Source organism: Pelodiscus sinensis, chromosome 13, assembly GCF_052426305.1.
Source record: "Pelodiscus sinensis isolate ZL-2025 chromosome 13, ASM5242630v1, whole genome shotgun sequence".
NCBI classification, from domain to species: domain Eukaryota; kingdom Metazoa; phylum Chordata; order Testudines; family Trionychidae; genus Pelodiscus; species Pelodiscus sinensis.
Window position 1 is genome coordinate 15371244 of NC_143064.1, and position 21951 is coordinate 15393194.

At 41.4% G+C, this 21951-nt stretch overlaps 1 protein-coding gene across 1 annotated transcript; it reads left to right on the forward strand.

Annotated features, from left to right (window-relative positions):
- The first annotated feature begins 8293 nt into the window (after window positions 1–8293).
- On the forward strand, window positions 8294–20470 carry UBE2A (ubiquitin conjugating enzyme E2 A). Its single transcript, XM_006115416.5, has 6 exons — window positions 8294–8599; window positions 8870–8950; window positions 9524–9549; window positions 16737–16826; window positions 18400–18488; window positions 19050–20470. The coding sequence occupies exons 1-6, from the start codon at window positions 8556–8558 to the stop codon at window positions 19176–19178; spliced, it is 459 nt and encodes a 152-aa protein (XP_006115478.1). The 5' UTR covers window positions 8294–8555; the 3' UTR covers window positions 19179–20470.
- Window positions 20471–21951: the final 1481 nt, after the last annotated feature.

Consider the following 21951-nt stretch of genomic DNA (forward strand, 5'->3'; position numbering starts at 1 on the left):
CAGTCGAATTCCATACACATCTTATTATCCTGGCACAACCCAACCCTGACCTTGCTTTAAGTTATGATAAGAGGAAGCTGCATACCAAATTTGGTGGTCCTAGCTCTTACTATTTAGGAGTTCTTGAACAAATGGACTGACAGACAGATGCACATTTCTAAAATATATAGATACAAGCAATTGAAAGTGGGTTTTTGCTTATAAAGACCTAATTCATAAATCCCTATGAATATTATTTGTTTCCAAGCTTGATGTAAGGAAACTGAACCTCCTATTTTATTGTCAATAAACTCTTATTTGGGTGTTTTAAGCAAACAGTAGGTAAAAATAACCCCCCCCCCCAAAAGTTGTAATTTCCCACAAATTTATTTCAGCATAGGAAAACCTGCTCTCAGCAACAGAAATTCTGTAAACACAAAATAGAACAAGCAGTTCTTGGCTCTGCTAATCCAATACATACTCCAAGATATAAATCCAGTGCAAATATCTGTGTAACAATGTATGAACAAAATACATCACAACAGTACAGTGCAAAGAAAGTAAGTATGAGTTGTCAGGTTAAACAATTTAATCAATTGCCAGTCTGGAAAAATCAGAGTATTAAAAGTTTTATATTTAGTCAGTTTCACACATATTTCATCCCCCTCTGTTGTGGAAATGTTGTCCCAAAAATACTACCTATTGTATAAACTCCTAATTAACATTCTAAGTATGTAGCTATTATACAACTTACTAATAACGTGGCCTCAAGCCAATAGTTAAATATCTAACAATCTAGACATACTAATGAACCAGATCCTCTGAAGAATGATAGACTACTTTTCATACATTCTCTCTGTTGCTGCAGCACTTTATTTTTGATTGTGGTACTTTCTATTGTCTGAAATCTGGGAAACACTCAGTTACTATAGTGATGGGGCATATAAATGACTATATTAGATCCTATTTCTAATGTCAAGAGAACATAAAACAATGACAGATTTTATATCAAAATGGATTAAAAAAGCACCAAATTCATATTTTGTTATTAGATGCAAATTCATTAAAATCATTGGAGAAGCAGTTTATTGTGGGTCTGAATTTGACCCAAAGTGCCAAATATTTGGTCCAATTTAAAAAAAAAAAAAAAAAAAAAAAAAAAAAAAAAAAGGAGTGAAAGCCATTTCCCTTCAGAATCAATGGCAAACAATTCCATTCGGTTCAGTCGAGGACTTTCCCCACATCAGAGATACTGATTTCTCTCAATTGAACTGAGCATAAGATAAGAGTCCCTTTCTGGCATTTATCAGCAACTAATCTGTTTCTAACAATGAAAGATGAGATCAAGAATCAGAAGAGGCTATTTATAGTAAATCATACGAATGACTAGAAACATGTAATAAAGGGCTGGATCTCTGTATTCCATATCCCTGTTTTTATTTCTATGAACAGTAAGTAATGTCTCTTCTCATCTACCATTTACTCAACCTATTTTGTAGCCTTTCCGTATCCTTCTACAAACATATACAAATTAGAGTTTGGAAAATGTATTAGACAGGGCCTGGGCTATTGTAGACCACAGTAGCAGTAAAATTACATTCCTGGTTTTTATTCTATGGCAATAAGAAAGAAGAGCTGCTTATCTTCCCCAGCAAACTCTTGACTGGAGGAGGCAGCAAATCTGTCAGCTTCCTTGAAGAGCTGGATGGTATTATGGTCAAGCTGTCTAGCAAGCACCATTCACACACGAGGAATGGGTGAAGGACTAAAGGCATCCTTCAGATTCCTTTTATTTTCATTTATTAGATAACAGAACACTCCAGCAGGAAATATGATCAAAGAACAGCCCAGTGGTAAATATGTGAACACAACCCAAAATCTACAGCAGCAGTAAAGCTACAGATAGGTAATATTTTAGGGCTTTTGTTTCAATGCACTGTGTTCTAGCAAACCATGTTGCTGTTTGTATGTTTTCCAAAATGTATGTACAGAGCTTCCCCCTTGCTAAAGGCACAATCCCCTCTTTGTTACCGCACATAGCTGTTGTTCTTGTCTCTTCCGATCAACTGTTAAAAGTCACATGCAAACTGCCACAGAGCCTTTGGAGAACAGTCTATCTGATTCTCAAAGGGCCTAGATTAGTGATTATTGAACTTGGTGAAATGCTAAGCAAAAGGAGCTCTCAAGCTATACATGTAGCTATTTCCATCACTTGATACTGACTCATTGGACATTCAGGTGTCAGAGTGACAATGATAATCCTGGAGATGTGTGTTGATTTGTGCAGGTAGCAAATGAGGAGCATTTGCTACATGCATGGTGGCCTATCCATATTTGGGGTGATTATGTGTGCTGGTTATGTTGTGGGTGGTTTTGAAGAACTGTGGCAGCTGGACTTAGTAATCCACCATCTGTGCAGTCTCCCTCATACAACCAAGGAAACTGTTGCATATAAATTGGCTGTAGAGTAAGTTGATTGGTTGACTTACCTCTGCTATCACAATAGTCTAGGGTTCTGTCATGGCATAGGTGTGTGTTTTACTGTAGCTTTTGTACATTGCAAGGGCATAATTCAGTAAGTCAAAATGGCTCAGAAGTAAAAAACAGACTATAACAAACTGCAAAATCCAGTGATGATTCAACCTGGTGATATTCTGTACAAAAAGACCCTCAACTATGCTTGAAGCTGCTTTCATTGCTTCATTTGGACTCTATTGACGTATTTGGCTTCATGTCATACAGAGTGAAATTCCTGGACTCTTATTATATAGATGATATAACACACTTTCAAATACCCTCTACAAGCTACAAAATTATGGTAAAGTTTTTTTTTTTTAAATGAGGCAGGCACATTTGCCCAGTCAAGGGCCCATTTGGCAATTTGCTAGGAGCCCAAAGGATGACCCACATGACCAAACTGCAGCCACACTCATCTGTAGTGGATATAATAGGCCTCGGCGTACCATGTACTCTCTGAGCTGTACAGAGGCCATTCAGATCACAACATGGCCCATGCAGGTCTGCAGTCTCCCTGAACTACACCCTGGGAACAAAGGGACACTATAGCCATATTGCGACGAGGAGTCCTGTGGCACCTTATAGACTAACTGAAGTGTAGGAGCATAAGCTTTCGTGGGCAAAGACCCACTTCATCAGATGCATGTAGTGGAAATTTCCAGAGGCAGGAATAAATATGCAGGCCAGGATCAGGCTGGAGATGACGAGGTGGATCCAATCAAGGAGGATGAGGCCCACTTCTAGCAGCTGATCTGGAGGTGTGAATTCCAAGAGAGCAGAAGCTGCTTTTGTAGTTAGCAAGCCATTCACAGTCTTTGTTTAATCCAGAGTTGATTGTGTCAAACTTAAAGATGAACTGTAGCTCAGCAGTTTCTCTTTGAAGTCTGGTCCTGAATCTCCCTGGACACACAATTGCAGATCTAAAAGTAGCCATCCTGCAGCAAAAAAACTTCAGGATTCACACCTCCAGATCAGCTGCTAGAAGTGGGCCTCATGCTCCTTGATTGGATCCACCTCGTCATCTCCAGCCTGATCCTGGCCTGCATATTTATTCCTGCCTCTAGAAATTTCCACTACATGCATCTGATGAAGTGGGTCTTTGCCCACGAAAGCTTATGCTCCTACACTTCAGTTAGTCTATAAGGTGCCACAGGACTCCTCGTCGCTTTTGCAGATTCAGACTAACACGGCTACCCCTCTGATACTATAGCCATATTGTGGAACTGACAGGGCTGCACGATGCCTCTGGTTATAAAAAGTTTAGGAAATTGCCTTTATAATTCTGTTTATTCTTTTCTTTCTCTCCCTCTACTGCAGGGGTGGGGAACCTGTGGCCCCTGGTTTGCTTTGATCTGGTCCCCAAGGCTCAGGGCCCCCGCCAGCATTGGGGAGCCTACGCTGGTGCTCCAGTATCCTGCCATCCCCAACAGGGCTGAAGCACACAAAATCTTCTAGCCAGGGCCCCCCCAATCTCTGGTGTGTGAGGGGAAGGCATGGAGTGTCTTTCTCCTTCTCAGCCAGGGGCCACATTAATGAGGGTTTGTTTAGTTGGTTTTTTGCTTCTCACTTAGATGCGGTCCCCAATTGATTTTTCTGTGGGTCATAGGTCCCTGGCCCAAAAAAGGTTCTTCACCCCTGCCATTTGTTTTCAATACGGGTTTCCTATTCATTTCTACCATGCATGACAGCATAGGGGCACTTTATCAATACAGTTATAATTATTATTCCAGATCATGTATTTTCAGTAAGAATGGGTAAGCTCATCCCACTAATATAGAAGTATTTATAAAAAGACAGACACCAGTGTAGGTAGTAAATGTTCTATGTTCTCTCTTACACCCTAAAAGCAAATAAGACATTCACTGCTCTATCACAAAATGGACTTTCTGTAAAATCTTGAATATAATGCGCACTTTTTTTCTGAGTTTTTTTGGGTCAAAGTCGGGGTGCACATTATATATAGGAGTTATTGTTTAAAGTTTTATTTTGGCAGTTCTGTGTCTGAAGATGACGAACCTCCACTATGCCGATGCCACGCTAAGACGTCAGTAAACATGAAATCAACATCAACTGAAATGGCAGAGATTCCTAGAATGTTTTAAAATATTTAAAAACAATGAATAATATGAAATGTATGTCTTACTTGTCGTATGAAATAGTTTATAATAATAATTATAAACTCTGATAATTGCTGACATTTATGAAAATAAGTTATAAACATGGACACCGGATGTGAAGTTGAATTTTATTCCCATAGACTAGCAATCGTATAGACTTTCAAAAAAGTAAGTAAATCAATAGTCGGGGTGTGCATTATATGTAGAAGTATAGATTTTTTTCATTATGATAAAATTCAAAAGTCAGGGTTTGCATTATACATTATATTCGAGATTTTATGGTAATTTGCAGCAAGGGAGATTTAGATTAGATATTATGAAAAACTTTGTAACGCTAAGGCAGGGTTTCCCAACCTATGGGTTGGGACCCAAATATGGGTCGCCATTACATTTCAAAAGGGTCAACAAGTGGCTCTGCCCCTTCTCCTCCCCCCGTTTTTGAATTGCCTTGAGTTACCAAGTCTTCCTGAATTGTCAAAATGAGCCCCCATTTGGAAAAGGTTGGGAAATGCTGCTCTAAGGCGATGTCTAGATTGCAGAGGATATCCCGGAGAAGCTCTGCTGCGTCCAGGGAACGCTTCTGCTTTTTTGGAACAGTTTCCGAAAAAGCGGGCACATTCTTTCAGCATCTCTGTATTCCTCTCAGTGAGAGGAATAAGGGATGTTCTGAAAGAGGAGTTTTTTTCTGAAATTTGACCCTGTGTTAATGGGCCAAATTTTGGAAAAGCCTCTTCCGAAAAAAAAAGCGGTCCTGCCTCTAGGGATGTTAGTTATTGGTTAATTGAATAGTCAAGTAATCACATGAATTCAGAGGCAGCAGTGCAGGATGCCAGGCGAGAGCCAGTCCACAAGGGGATCCAGTTTAAAAACCAGCTCCTCATACAAACTGACTGCCTGCTTACGCTGTGCTGCTGCCTCTCCATGGACAGAGGCTGCTGTGGGGGGGAAGAGAGGGCAGGAGAGGCTGCTGCAAAGCTGGCCACAGATAGAGGCTGGTACAGCAGTAGCCCCTTTCTGCGGGGAGTCCAAGCTCTTTGTCCAGCCACTGTTAGAGGCAGCATCATGGAGGGTGGGGGCACATGGCACCGCAGAGCCAGTGCTGGGGGGAACCAGCTTTTAAGTTGGTTCCTCCCAGCACCAGCTCCTGCTCCCTGCTCTGCTGCCTCTGATACAGAGGCAGCAAGGGGAAGAAATGCATATTGTTGACAAGATTAACTGATAAGCCTAGTTGACTACTCTTTGACATCCCTACTTACCACCGTGCAGGGGGCTGGACTCGATAACTTTCTTAGGTCTTTCCTAGCCCTATATTTCTGTGGTTCTATGAAAATTACAAGAAATCACTCACCATACTAGAAGATTAAGAATCTCCCTATATCTCTGTAACAAGGTCTAAGGGCTATCTTTCTGTAAGCCAGTAAGAGGTTGTGCATTCCCTTTATAACAGTTAAGAAGTCTGATACCCCATAAGCAGGATAAAATCTCCTTGTGCCCCATAAGTAAGAACTCCTTCAGTACCTTCCTCCTTAAGCAGGTGTTATTACCCTCTTAACAGAAGGGATGGAATGTTGGGATCAGAAGGTTCAGTGATAAATAGACTGTGGCACATGGACTGACATCAGAATGTTGCACTCCTGAAGCGCTGTTCCAAGAGGCAGGAGGAATCTGATTGTTTTAGGAAATTCTACTCAGCCAATCCCAAGAGGAAATGTTAAGGGGCTCCTGTTTCAGTTGGGAAGCAATAGTCATGGTGGAGTCTCCATCACAGATAACTTTTAAATCATGATTTGATTTTTTTTATAAGCTCTGTTCTAGGAATTACTTTGGGGAAGTTCTATATCCTATATATTATACAAGAGGTCAGACTAGATGATTACATCCCCTTTGTCCTGGGAATCTATGAATGTCACACACCATATGGAGCACCCTTCTCTGAGAAGAAACAAGAGTAACTAGCAGAAACTTACAGTGGACACCAAAAGCTGTCAGTGGAAGATGGGATGGATCACTACATAACTGCCCCATTATGTCTGGTTTGCAGGCAGTCCTGATGCTGAACTGAAGTGATTCCCAGTGTTTATCTTGACAAGGAATAGTTGTGGCTCCAAGGACAGGAGCTTCCCGGTAGTAGTGCTGTTGGTAGTATATATATTGAGGGAAATAAGTTGTTAGAGGAATGTTAGTGTTTCCTGGGTGTTGCACTGTAACAGACATAAAGGAAAAAAGAATAAAAGAGAAAAAATAATTACTGATGGCAAATGGCAGACAAGTGACCACAAAGCATGAGGAACCAACACAGAGAAATGAGTGTTTCCTAGATACAAACTTTTCTGTCAAAACCCCAAGAAGACAAGAACGTACAAATTAATTATTAAAATGCATAGAGCGCAATTTATCTGTGAGAAAAATAATTAATGGGATGCTGGTTTCAAAGAAATACTAGCAACAAACAACAACCTTACTTCACATGCAAAGGTTGCAACGCGTTACCAAGGACATCATCAATCACTTGGCTTTCCTTTCAGCTGCCCAGCACTACATCTTACAGCAGCAGTGGGCAACCTAGGCTACTGAGTGGGCTGCATGAGTGGCCCAAGCCCTCCTTCATCTCAGTGGGCTGCAAGATTATTATAACCAAGACAGACTTCCAGGATAGTTTTGATAACAGGGCTTGCATACCTAAAATTTGCGGAGTGTGCTGAGTGAACTGTAACAGGGCTTTGATTGGATGCGGAGAGAGCACACAGCTCTTACAGTCAATCTTGTATGCAATCAGCATGCACTTCACCTCACATGCCCTAGCTGTATGTGCATGTCACTTTAGTAATACGGGTAGGAACACGGAGGAAACTAGGGGAATGTGGCAATCCTGTGTGTAGGCAACGGTAAACAAAATTTTTCATGGGCCACACATAGAACCCTGATGGTGCAGTTTGGATTTACATGGGCCTCAACACGCAGCGAAGAGCCAAAACAAAAATGTAGTCTTCTGTTGTTATGTGTTTTAGAGGTTAAATTCCTGGACTGTCATTGCTCATTAAAAGTGCTGTCATATGGAAGGAAATTGGGTAAATATTGCATTTCATTCATATCAGCAGAACTGATTTAAATAGGGCCTGCATGTTGTGTAGTCTTAATATTTGTATTCATGTACATCACCGTGAAAGAAGCTATTTGCATGTATATGCAAGCACACTTAAATTGTGGCCCTCGGCATGTGCTGTATCATTGTGGCCCCCAGAGCTTCCAGAGTTGAGTAGCCCTGCTCTAAGGTGCCACAGGACCACTCGTTCACAAGGATAGAAAGCTTGGCCATGTAGGAAGGTCAAGTAGCCCCCTTTTCTTAACTCCTGCAGATTTCGCCCTCCTCAAATTAGGACCCCTAGGCGGTGTTTGTGCCCCCAGCACTAGAAACCCCCCTTTGCTTCTTCCTCCCACTAATCAAACAATCCCATTGCCCTATTCCCCACCCAACCGTCAGAGCTCCCCCCGCCCGGCTTCTCCCCCGCCCCCTCCCCTGGGAGGCTCACACTAGGACAGAGAGACAGTAAGCGAAGGGAGAGTATGAGATTCCCCACTTCCCCGCACTTCCTGCTCCCCTACCACTGCCTGTCAGTGGTACGGTCCTGGTTCCTAAGACACCAACTTGCTCCCCCTCCGCCGCCGTGGTGGTAGATTCTGATTTGGCTCAGCTGCATCCGGCTCCTCCCTGTTCCGCGGCAGTGGTCTCGCCCGGCAGCACAGACGCAGCAGTAGGTCGTAGGTGTTGCCTCAGCCTTCCCCCCCGCGTCCCCGGCACAGTGGTAGATGCCGGTTTCGCTTGTCGGCAGCCTCCGCCGCCTCAGTCGGATCCAGCCGCTGTTGCCGCGGTGTGTCCGGGCGCCTCGTCCGTCTCTCCCTCCTCGGGCTAGTGTATGAGTGACTTGTAACCTCGCGTCCGCCATGTCCACTCCGGCCCGGAGGCGCCTCATGCGGGACTTCAAGAGGTAACGAGCCCGGTGGCTGAGGGGCCCGCGCCTCTCCCCGGAAAGGAGGGGGCGGCCTAACATGGCGGCGGGGTAGGGAGCGCTACGCTAGTTGCGTAACGCAGGGCCACGCTGTCTGACTGCGGGTTACGCGGTTTGCTCCTGGCCGTGGAGCGGCCCGCCGGGTTACGCTGGTTGCGCAGCGGTGGGGGGAGGGGAGCTACTCGCTGCCTGCGCGGAGGGCGGAGCTCGTGCTGGGCTGGCCACAGCTGGTGTGTCTCTGTCCCGCAGGTTGCAGGAGGATCCCCCGGCCGGGGTGAGCGGGGCCCCGTCGGAGAACAACATCATGGTGTGGAACGCGGTCATCTTCGGGTGAGGCGGGGCAGGGGAGCGCGGCGCGGTGTAGAGGGGCTCGCACACCGGGCAGGAGGCGTGGGGATGGGGCCGAGCCAGCGGCGGGGAGACGGGACCCGCATGACCGACAGCTCCCCCGGTTTTCCCCCTGGTCCGCGCGGGGCACTGGGCTCCAAAAGGGGCTTCTAGTGACTGGGCCCTGCGAATGTCAGGGCAGTCTCCGTGCACAGCCATGGGAGCTTCCCTCCTGCCTTTTGAATGTTAAGTTGGGGCCTTTGATGCCCTCCCTAGTAGTAGCCGTAAGAGCTTCTTCCTAAACATGCGTGCATACACTCCTCTTCTCCCCCCCCCCCCATTTCAGTCTCTGCTCTCTTGGGGAATACAGATTGGGAGGATCCAGGTCCACTTCTCTTCCATAGGATTGAAAAGCCTTGCACCTATACATATCCTTCCCCTCTTTCCTGGTTACAGATTTAGAAACAGAGCACCCACACAGGGCACTCTTCTCTAAAGTTGGTTTTAAATCCTGTTTCTGTGGTGGGTCTGAAATAAAGGTTTGTTGGATGTAATGACTGGTTTTTTTTTTTCCAGACCTGAGGGGACCCCATTTGAAGATGGTAAGTATAGTTAAGTGTGTGTGCCTCTTCCCCCCCCTCCCCCCACACACAATCTCAAAATGTTACTCTGCTTGGTCTTCGCAACAGTTTTTTAGACTAGATATTTTGCTCTCCTAATGAGAATTCTGTGTAAGTCAGGAGAACATAACATTAGAGCAGAACTTTGCCCTTAAAATTGATTTTTAACTTTGTTTCTTCATTGGCCCTTGGAACATTCTTTCCTTCCCCTCCCTTATTAAGAAAGTCTTAACTTTTTTGTGAATTTGGAATCTGATTACCATCTCACTGCACAAAAATAAATGCAGATCAGCATGTAGTCTTTAGCTGTGATTTGTCCTTAATCTAATCATGCCACTGTTAGAATCTATTACCCTTTTTATCATAACCCTGAGTTATTTTTTCAGGTAACTTTCATGCTTGAAGTGTAAATGGTCAACCAAGGTATTAAACAAAAGGGAATGGATGTCATCCAATGCTTTTAAAGTGTTAGGAAAATTTAAACTAGTATGTCAGGACAGCGTTCCACTAGTCTTCTATCACAGTGCCTTTAGTATGGGATATGATCTTTACATCCCATTATATGCAAATGCTAATCTCTATTTACAAATGGCTACTCTGACCTTGACATTGAATTTCCTTTATTTATTTATCTTAAAAAGATGCCAACTTGAAATTTTATTGTTTGAGCTAACCTAAAAATCTATGCCAATTTCTGAGGCTTTATTATCTCTCATACAGTGTCAGTGAAGTGAAAACACTTTTAAAGAGCAGCACACATAGCATTTCTCATCTAGAGAGTTTCCAGTGTCAAATAGGCAAAGCCAATAAACTGAAAACCATGGTACATTCTAACAGCAGCATCAGTGCAGGACTCTAATTATACTTAGGTCTCCTGTAGAAGGCCTGTGCAAACTAGAGATCTTAATGCCTCTGACTCTCTGAGGAGCCCTTTTCAGGCTGGATCAAAGCTTTACTTTACTGAGCCTGCTTTAACTTCCAATACCTCAGGCCCAAGACTATTTCAGCTACTTCCTTTTTATCCTTAAGAAGCTCACCGCAGTAGGTATCTGTTTTAATTATTACAGCTCCAGCTTATATCGTGCCATAGGCTGGGTATTTTTTTTCCTCCTATTTTTCTGCTGCAGTGCTTGGTGGGAGGGATTGCCTCTCAATTTATGAAACTGTTTAAAGTCAAATGAACTCCCTTTTGCAGCCTTGGTATGCCAATGTTATCAGAACTGCTCAGAGGACCAGATTTGTGGGGTGGGGTACTGCTTCTAATATCTGTGGGTTTCTCTCTCCTGTATTTTTTTTAAGCTTTAACTATTGGCAAGTTAATGTCAGCTGTGGCTTTTCGTATTGGAATTGTGCTTAGCTCTAGACCAGTGACTGAGTGGGTTCTGTCATCATTTGGGATTGGTACTCATTCACTGTCTCTACCTTGGTGCCTGCTGGATTGTTCTTTCGATCAGCTGTCCTAGGAAAGGTACTCTGATGCTGGTACCTACTAGGGATAGGGATGTGAATGGTTAACTAGTAGCATCACCCTTGATGTGTGATGCCACTGGTTATAGTTGACCAGCAGGGGTTGCTCTGGCCTGGCTGCCCCTATTTAAGCAGTTAACCAGTTACATGTAATGTTTAACCAGTTAAACATCCCTAGGCCCTACTTGAATTCCCATCTCATATCTGAGAGAAGAGTAACAACATCTTTGCTAATTTTTGTTTAACATAGCCTATGGCAACTACTTTTTTTAATGTCTTAGAGCAGAATATATTTACTTTCTACAGCACCTTCTAGTATAACTTGGATGTTTGGTCCTGATTTCTCCAGGTACTACTAGGGTAGCTTAGTGATGCCTTTATATTGTATTCAGCTTCTTGCTAAGGTTAGCATACTGGTATTTAGTTTCTTACACCTAGTCTGACTTGACTCCAAGAATGCTTTCTTCAGTAATACTGGACTGTTGAAGGTCTGGTGGCTCATTCCAGCACCTTTTTTTACCAGCTGCAGACAGTGATGCTTCTTTAGGTATCACAGCAGTCTCTACGTTTTTGCTTTGGTTGGCATAAAGGTAAGCTTAGGAATACCTCAGCAACTGTTGGCGCTCAAACATCAAGGTTATTAATTTTCCTCAGGTCTTGTAGTCTCTGAGTGACTAGTGTTTTATTAAGACAGTTCTTAACTCCTCTTCTGAAGGGCCCCATCTCTGATCTAATCGTCTGGGATGTCTTTTTGTGTTCCTTTTAGGACCCATCACCTTCTATTTTCTAAACAACATTATGAAACTTGGAATGGGAAAAATAAAATCCCTTTGTTTATATATGGTCTGGTAATACATATTCTTAATGGATCCTAAACAGGTATTTTGAAGTGTATAGATGTCACTAAATTTGTCAACTCCCCTTGATGTGGAGCAGAATAGCAAACCTGTCAGACTAGGTTCTGTAACATCTCAACTTTCAGTAAGTGACATTATGGAATTGCTTATTAACCACTAGTACAGGACTTTGAGTCTCTGATCTTACAACCACAACTAGTCTGAGTTCTGATACACTGCCTCAAATGCAGGCTTCACGTCATACCTCGTAGGACTTTTTTTTTTTTTTTTAAACCTGTGGGTACCTGGGAGCCTCTCTGACTAGTAGACAGAGTACTCTGAGGATTTCTCATCCAGGGAATGCATTGTTTCCCAAACTACAACTGTTGCACACTTGTTATCAAGAATGCTATACTTAATATATTGAAGTGCTACAAGAGACCCAGAATGAAGTACTGCTTCCATTGAAGTCAGTGAAGATTTTGCTGTTGACTTCAGTAAAAGCAGGATTTTACTCCTATTATCCATAAAGAGGCTGGGGCATAATTTGTGTTCTTAGCACATGCTATAATCATTGACAAAAAGCCTTGTTCTGGGCTTCCTGTTTCCAGGACCGTGCCTGCTTCCATACCTACAGATGTTATTAAATTCCCTTTGCTTGTCAGAAAAGGGAAGAGAGAGGAGGCTCTTTTTGTGATAGTCTCACAATTAGTGTCTGGGTCATGGAGTACATATACATTAGAACTTTCTCCAGTGGTGGACACTAAAGGTGGATCTTTCACATCTAAACTACGGACTCTGGTAAGAGCAGAGGAAAACTGTTTGGCCAGAGACATCCTTTTCCCAAGGAGAGGAAGTGTTTAATTTTGTGCTGGAACCTTGCAGGAAAAATCTTGGACCATGCTTAGGAGGAACAGATGGTTCATCTGTTGTACATCTTGAATATTATACTGTTCAGAAGGGTACAGTTTTTAACTGTACTGCACATATCATCAGTCTCTGGCCAGGAATGGACACTCAGAATCAGGCCACTTCACTCTGTTCAAACTTAAGCTGCTCTCCGTCAACTTTTGTGTCCTGTCATGAGGAAATTTTATAGACGTGGTCTCCAGTTAAATGACCTTTAAGAAGCCAGGATGACCTATTTGTGTTTTGAAATTTTTTTTAAGTGTGGAAGCAGGCCCATGTAGACTAGCTTACTAATATGAAGTATCTGAATTTCTCTTCTGCCTGCCCTGCATAATTTAATAACTTTGTGTTTGCTTGCAGCTGTTCATAAACTAATCAAAGATATTTCAGTGTCTCCACGGCCATTTTCTCTGAGCTTGATTATAGGGCTTTGAAATCCCATATTAAAAAGCTTTTGTCTGGCAGAGTAAGAAATTTGGGGTTAATGACTAACCCTATAGAATTTGGTACTTAGTGAGTTAAATTAGTGCTCCAAGAATCTCAGATCTCATTCAACATGGTGAGAATTTCACTTAAATGATATGTTGTCCTGCCTGCACCCTTTCTGTATTCACATACTTTTGGGTGAGACCCTTCTCTGGATACCCGACTTCAAGGTCTTTGGTGGCTAATGTGAGATGGACTTAACCTTATAGGTCTCTTTTTGTTGTTCTCCTGTCATGTAGGGAAATGTTTCTAATAAGAGAACAATTTTTTAGCGGTAGTCTGCACTGCTCATTAGTGTGGCTGACTTAGCCACTCCGAACTTGAGTCATGTGAAAGTAGTCTCCTCTTAGGCAATGCACCATCCATTGCTTGCCTCAAAAGATTGTTCTTGGTCCTTGAAAGAGGAAGCACTTGCCTTACCAAGTCTTTAGGACTGTTGCATGAGTTATTTACCATCTTAATTTTTTCCTATTTTTCTCACCTTTATCACTCAAAATATGGTCTGCAGAACCTTGTTCATGTAGTCTTTAAATAGGTGACTTGCAGTCACCTATTGATTAACACTTTAGAGTGGTAATATCTGTAGTGAGGCCAAACAATGAGACTTTTGTTGAGAAGCTATAAAAATCTTTTCAAGCAGAACCATGGCAAAATGAGTGCAGAGAGGCCCACAATAACTGAAAAAGTGGGGTTTTGACTTACTACAGAACTGTTTGAGAAACTCGAAGACCAGACAACTAAATTCACTATTAAGCAGTCCATCAAGGTGTCCTCCTTCCTCAGCCTGTCGTTAGGGTCTGTTTAAAATGGATTTTGATATAATTTCTTCTTGGAAGATTGACTTCTCCACTCTTCTTAACATTCTAGCCATTATTCTAGAATAATTCTAAGGTCTTTTAGGTGCACTCTGAGACCCTCTTAATGCCTGTCATAAAAACATAATTTTGAGAGAGCTTGTGCTAAGTTTTCAGTCAGATGCTTATCCACTTTGAGTGATCTTTTCATTGCTCAAACAGTCTATAAGCAGTGTTGCTTGTGGCAACCTGGCTTGATTCTCTGTCTTAAATCAAGAATATGAAGAATGGAACACTACTATATTATTGTTTGTTTAATATTGCCATTTACCAAGGGTCTGTCTTCTGTTTGTGGACACAAATGAGACTGCCTTACTACTTTTCCTAGGATGTGTACAATACATCTATATAGCTAGAGAGGGTGGTTGTTGGGATTGATTCCCTAATGGCATGTCAAACTTTTCAAGTTGATCTCTTAGTACTGGATCTGTGACCTCTCTTCCTTAATTTGAGGGCAGGAGCAGGGGTATAGACTCCCAATGATTGTAAATGTATATGAATGCCATAAATAAAAAAATACATGCATAATACAATATAAAAGATTAACAGGTGTGCCATATTAATATTATCTGAACTCCAATGTTTTCATAAATGGGATTGGAATAATAATGATTTTTATATAGCCAGTTTTTGTATAGAAATTAGGAAATTAAGCTCTCCATCACTTCAAGGTGTTCAGGTTTCTGTATACTTGCAACCTGCATGTTAAAAACACAAATAATACTTGTTTTGGAGTTCCGGTTGTTCCTTTGAAATTACAGGCATCCTACCATGTTGGTCATGCTGACCTCTAACAGAAGGTAAAGGTTTCAGAGGGATAGCTGAATTAGTCTGTAACTGGAAAAACTTAAACAACAAATAGTCTAGCAGCACCTTAAAGACTAAAAGTGTGTAACTGACACAATACTCCTTAGCTCTCCTTTGATGCTTTCCACCAGGAAAGGTTTAAAGATTTCTAGACCAGCTAATGTTTAGCTAAAAACACTCTTCCCTGTTAGTATTAAATATGTCTTTAAATGGTATTTGCTAACAATAGCATAACTTGTATTCAGAGACATGAATTCTTATATTCAAGATATTTCATTTTTTTAAGCTCTCCAAGACAGTTAGATTTTCTTCTCCACAGATCAATGACAAAGTAAAGTAAAAATTGCAGTCAGTTTTCTTTAATCATTGCAACTGGTTGTATATGCTAAGTGGACACTAGTGGATGGTACAAGGATATATCTGCTACAGGACACTTGATTTGTAAAGAATATTTTTAAGCTTCATATGTTTTTGGCTTTTAAGATCTTTGTATACTAGGGATGTAAGCGACTAGTCAACTATCCGATAAGCAAATGCTCATCAGGTACTTGAGTAGGAACTTGACCAGTTGCACTCCCTTCCCTCCCTGCCGCCTCTCAGAGCCTGGGGGGGGGGGGGGGGGAGCATGAGCCAGTATTGGGGGCCCGGCTTAAAAGGCAGTTCCTTCCCCCAGCACCATCTCCCTGGGGGGGCAGAGGGCAGTAAGGAAACAGCACAAGTGGGAATTGCAACAGTACCACTCCTGCCAGTCTGACTGCTGCTCCTCTCTCTTTGAAAGGTACAAGAGCCACCACTGTACATCTCAAAGGAAGAGGCAGAGGGGAACCTGTGCCAGCGGGCACTGCTTTGGTCCCTGCTGGTGCAGGTACCCCCTGCATCTTTCTCCCTCAAATATAAGAGAGCTGCAGGAGGCTTCTGTGCCTTTCAAAGGGAGAGATGCAGCAGAATAGCGAGTGCGCCCCCTCTCCGTATCGACTAATTGAGTAGTTGATGGAAAGTCCATTGGCTAGTCGATTAGCTCATTGATCAGAATTTAACATCCTTATTGTATATTACATAATGTCTTGCTTTTTTGACTGGTAGATCAAGGACAGTGCTAGGAAAACAGTAAAAAGACTCAATGTATTTACTTGCAAGCAGTTGAGATTTCTAGGGTTCTTTGCTCAGTCAGTCCCATTTAAATTTTAGCTAGCAATCAGTATGTGGGACTCTGTCCACAGCTTAGATGACTGACTTATTTTCCCAGGCTATTTTAGTTCTCCTCCTAAATTTCTGTGAGGAGAAGCTGTTAAGGTAGTTGAAATATTTGGGCTCAAAGGATTTAATTTTGAAATTTTAGTACAAGCCTCAGGTTTCAAAACAAAGTTTAATTATGTATTGTTGGGAATAGAACACTAGAAATCTGCTTTTGATGGAAGTGTATTCTTCTAGACTTGCAGAACAGCTGTTTTTCATGCATCCAGATGCTTAAGAGGTACAATAAAGAGAATGGGATCACTGGAAAGATACTGTAGATGGACTTATTTCCTCTCCTAACATTTCTGAATAGGACAGTTCTGCATAAGGAGTCTAGTGGTGACTATTACTCTTACTGGGAGCGATGGCTCAAAGTGGAACATCGTCTAGGATTTTAGAGCAGAAAAATGGACTTGAACAGCTTGGATTCGATTTTCAACTTTGTGTTTACAATGGAATAATCCATTGGACCTCTCTATGCCTCACATATAAATGGAGGATACTTGCCCATCCCTTGTGAACTGTATGAATGTCCCTGAACAAAATTATTTATAACTTTCTCTTTCAACTCCAGGAACATTCAAACTTACAATAGAATTCACAGAAGAATATCCAAATAAACCACCCACTGTTAGATTTGTCTCTAAAATGTTTCATCCAAATGGTAAGTACTCATCAGATGCAATCATGTGGTTTGCGGCTTATTGGAGTAAAGATTGATTGCTGATTAGACAATGTAGTATTTTTATAAACCTCTTTGGTTCTGTGTAACAAGTGATCTAGCTCTTATACTGGTATAGGAGGGAGCAGGGACTTGGATGTGTCTTGAGTTGCACTCAGACACTGGGGGGGAAGGACTCCATTCATTCACAACTCCTATGGAGCAGTGTTGATGTGAATCCTTTAGGCTCACATGTTTGGCTGCTATATTTCTGGTTAAACATCTTTTGCTCAGAATTCCTCAGGCTGAGGACAGAGGCCTTCCATGCTGAGAGGTGGGGAAGAAAGAGAATTGTGGTCCATTTTACAGAGTCTGGTTAATTCATTTAACCAGAACAAACAATCTTATGTGAACACTGTTCTTGTTACCTCAAGCACTTCTGTTTTACACAGCATTTCAGTGTGCTTTTTTTGGTGACATTACTGCCTTGTATGCAGTAGCAGCATCTCCAGATGCAGTTCTGACACCTCCAGTCAGAGCTCAACTTTTCCCTTGGAGTACCAGCACCAAAAGCACTGCAGCATTCCATTTTATGACTCTGCTACATAAGTTTTCATTTAATACAAATCTCAGAGTGGGATCCTCTTTGGCCACATGCAAAAAAATCTTTGTACATATGTTAAAATTTATAGCTTAACAGTACTCTTAAGTGACAAATGTAAACTAAGCTTAATTTAACTTTGTTTTCCCTCTTCTATGAAATCTACACTTCTCAAGGTCTTTGTCTATGGTACTGAACTGAAGCATAGTGATTTATATCAGATTGTGTTCTTACAGTATTTTGTGTAGTCTCTACTCCCCTCCCCCATCCACTGCTCTTCACTGCATTCAGAAATGTCTTGTACAATCAACTTTTTTAAAGTTGGCATGTTTTGATGTATCACATTTCTTAATCTCTACTACGCTTCCAGCTGTAGCTACTGTTAATATGGAATTGTAGCCTGTAAATGCTTTTACTTTCAAAGGCTTTTCATTAAATGCTTGCTGGGTACATGAATAAAAATACACCTACCATAAAACCTTAATGTTTAGTTGTTCACCATATGAATCAAATGCACAAACTAGGGGTGGGGTGAGTTCCTTAAATTAGTGAGTGGAAAGACCCCTTCAAACAATTTTTTTTGTATTTTTCCTTGTTAGTGAACTGCATGAAAACAATTATTGCTTCAAAGTAAACTTCTTCCTGCTACTTAATCCTTGCTTGAAGTAGCATGGTAGAAACTTCATTCTCTCTAATTGAGGTCACAAAGGAGTAAGTATTAAGGAGCAAGGAATAAGCATGAGGAGTCTAAAAAGAATACAATTTCTTGGCCACTCTCCTTAGCAACATGAGGGGGGGAAAAAAAGTCTGACTTATTGAGCCGCCTTTTTTTGGGGGAGGAGGGGGGGGGTCTGATCACAGTTGTAAGGCTGTGACGATCATTAAGTTGTCCTAATGTTTCATTATGTAGGCTTCTGGCTATCCTCAATATTGTCGCTCTTACCTTGCTACCATTCTTTTAAACCCCTGTTCTAGTTTACGCAGATGGTAGTATATGTCTGGATATTCTTCAGAATCGTTGGAGTCCAACCTACGATGTGTCCTCCATCTTAACATCCATACAGGTAAAATGACATTCCTGTTTGTTGTAAGCCTATACTTGCTTGCGAAGTTGCTGTGACATTTCACATAATAGCACAGGACTAGATTTTTGCCAAGTATAAAGTGTCTACCACAAAATGTTGTCATTCTGCTTTAAGAAGCAGACTTTGTTTAATGAGTCTAATCAATTACTGAGTCTTTTTGTATGGGAGGTGGTGAGAGATATGTACTCAATGTCAGTTATGTTCATCAGGTCTTACATTAGGCGTCTGTTTATTTTGATTTAATTGGAAAATGTATTCTTTTAGACTAGTAAAAATAAAATCAGAAGAGAGATTTTAGAATTCAGAACCTATAATGGGAATAGTGCTATATCAAAACAGTGGTTACATATTTCAAACATCTCATGTGAAATAAGAAATATCTGTGACTATAGCCAATAACTCAGAATATTTTGCAGTACCTGGTGGATTGTATTGCTTAAGTACAGTGTGTGGGAGCAACACCTGAAACTTTTTTGAATTAGTCAAAAAAACTTAAGTATTGTATCTAAAACTGACAGGATTTTTTTTTTGTCTTAACAGTCTCTGTTGGATGAGCCGAATCCCAACAGTCCAGCAAACAGCCAGGCAGCTCAGCTATACCAAGAGAATAAGCGGGAATATGAAAAACGGGTTTCTGCAATAGTAGAACAGAGTTGGCGTGATTGTTGACCCTGGATGATGCAAATGAACACTCTGGTGATGAGGAAAATATATATGAAGTGTCTGAGTCATCTTCCTCCTAGCATCGTTGCATTTACTTTGAGAGCAAAATAGCTGTTGTGCTGTTGCCACCCTCCCTTGCTGAAGCTTCCCTTCCTTGGACATCAGAAAGCACCCATTTTGAAGTCAAATGTACTGTACTTGGGTTACTTGCAAAAGAATTACTGATGCTGAAATCATTTTCTGTGGTCCCTCTTCTCCAGTCTTAGGGCAGTATTGTGCATTTCTGTAGTGTACACTAAGCTTTTAATTGTAATTGTGTTATACACAGTGACGCTTATGTGTAGCTTGATAAAAGGGATGTTTATATACGTATATACATTTTTAAGTGATATTACTAGAGTGCTGATCTGTCCAGGCTGGTCACTTGCCTCTACTGTTGGTTTTAGACCCCACTGCATTTGTAAGTACTGCATGAAAAGTTAATTTTCCCATTTTACAGGGGTGTTGTGTTTATAAATACAAACCCACCTTATTCCACTCTAACTAATCTGAAAACATGGGGGAAGGGGTGCTGGGTACTTTATTTCAAATGCAAGTTGGCATATGATTACTATTATGGGACTTCAGACTAGTTAGGGTGATATGCTAATAACCTCCTTTTTATTTACAAAAATAGGATTTTAAAAAATGCCTTTGATATTGATGAAAAATAGGTTGCTGTAGTCTTATCAATGAGGTACTGACTAGATAGACCCAGGCTGAGCTGTTGTACTTAAGACTTTGAACTCTATTTTGAGTGGGGGGGGGGGGGGAACTGAGGTAGGAAAACTACTTCAAAGCTGGGATCATGTTCATTAATACTTGATTCCCTTTAGCAACTGCAACAGTTAAAACATCTCCTGAATACAACTTCTATTTTGGAAAGTGAGTTAAGATTTGTAAGATGGGACACTTGAGCCTGTGCTGTTCTTGCTATTTGTAAATTACTGGGGGATATTGGGTGGGTGTGTGCATGCAACAGCTACCTGTTTGTTTTACTTTCATGAAATTGGATGGAAATGATCCTTCCAAGTTTGGAAAGAAGTCCAAACGCAATATCTCTTGCCAAGACTAAGTTTATACATTTTTGGAAGCAGTAACTTTTTAAACAGCAGTGGGGAATGAGACCTATAACTGTGGTGTCCACTGTCCCAGTGTCTTATGTGCACATTGGTCTGTTGAAGTATAACTTTGCACAAGTAACCCATGTAAGAAACTGTACATTTTTTTCAAAACTTGTAAATAAAAGTGTAACCTTATATCCTTATTGTACAAATAGGCACAAGATCCACAAGTGTCTTTTACAAAGGTAGTATCCAACTCTTATTGGGTCCCAGCATCTTTAAACAACAAAACAGCACTCTAGGGCTATTATTTAGTTAATACCAAGCACATAGCTGTGCTTCATGCTACTACTGTCCCATAATTCATGTACTGAATGAGAAGCAACTATTTATGCAGTGGCTGGCCTGGGGCTGTGCTTATGGACTAACCTCAGTTGATGGATGAAAGAAACTTTCAACAATGTCTCTAGGCCTTCCTACTGTATTCACAAAATATACAGCTACCTCCTCTTGTAAATTTGATTACATAAGCTTCAAGTATAGGTCAGAGTAGCATCAGGGCCTACATTGTAAGCAAGAGTTAAAGGGGCTTATCTGTATTTACAGTGCTTTAGCACTTGAACTTGAAACCATGTCTGTGGCTTCTCTGTGGAAAGAGTCCTACATGGCCACTGGCTATTACTTAAATAGGTCAGTACCACCACATAGTTTAGACTGTTAGCTGACCTGTCTTTAACTAGCTTGAGTAAAAGCAGGCTACCCTAAACTACTAACATCTATTTTATTGTGGTGCTTTATGCACAAGGAAAAGCATGTCCATTTTGTAACACCAGATTAAAGTTCAAGCCTTTCCTGGAGGGGGCCTATTACCATCCCCCAAACTCCACCTCTTTCCTGCCATGACCTCACACTTTTCCCTCCCATGAAAACATGGCTTTGGTAATTGACAGGTGGGCTCTCCCACCACCACCTGTCTTGGGTTATGCTCCAGTGTAAGGAATAAGACCACACCTCTTGACAAATACATTTTTAATTCACATTTTGATCCTTGGTAATAGTATCTAGCTAGATCTCCCTGATACAGACAGGCCTGATCAATGTAATTACTTTGTAAAAAATCTACATAATTAAGCTACCCAGTAATTCTGTCTTCTGGGGGTTGACTAAGACTTCTTGGCTAGTGTCTGTGGAGGAAATAGTATAGCATATTCATTTGAACAGCAGTATTTTATGTGCACAAGCCCTAAGCTTGCCCATGGCATTGACAATAAATTAAAGATAATGCAGAGCTTTAAAATGTGTTGATAGGGAAGCTCACTGCTTTCTAATTTAAATTACTAGGGGACCAGGAAGGGAAAAAGTGTGGTAGGGGAAGGCCTAAATAGTTGCCACTGTTTTCCACAATGAAGTAAATCCTGGGCAAATGTAAGATGCCTAACCTCTGCTCTCCAGAAAAATCTGCACTCTGTACCAAAATCTTGAGTCCTTGAGAGTAGAATTCAGAGAGAGAGAGAGAGAAGAAAGTGGGTAAGTATCATAAATCTGAAGAGCTCACATTGGCAGAAATTCTGCTAAGTAACTATTCCTCCGTTTGTGGAAGCCTAGCTAGAGGCCCAGGAAGATGGGCTGAGGAAGTCTAATGAAAATAAGCATGGCACAGGGCATCTGTTCATTCC

Coding starts and splice junctions, on each gene's coding strand:
- UBE2A (XM_006115416.5), top strand. CDS start 8,556: ATGTCCACTCCGGCCCGGAGGCGCCTCATGCGGGACTTCAAGAG. Junction 8,600..8,869: donor CTCATGCGGGACTTCAAGAG/GTAACGAGCCCG, acceptor TCTGTCCCGCAG/GTTGCAGGAGGATCCCCCGG. Junction 16,827..18,399: donor TAAAATGTTTCATCCAAATG/GTAAGTACTCAT, acceptor CCCCTGTTCTAG/TTTACGCAGATGGTAGTATA.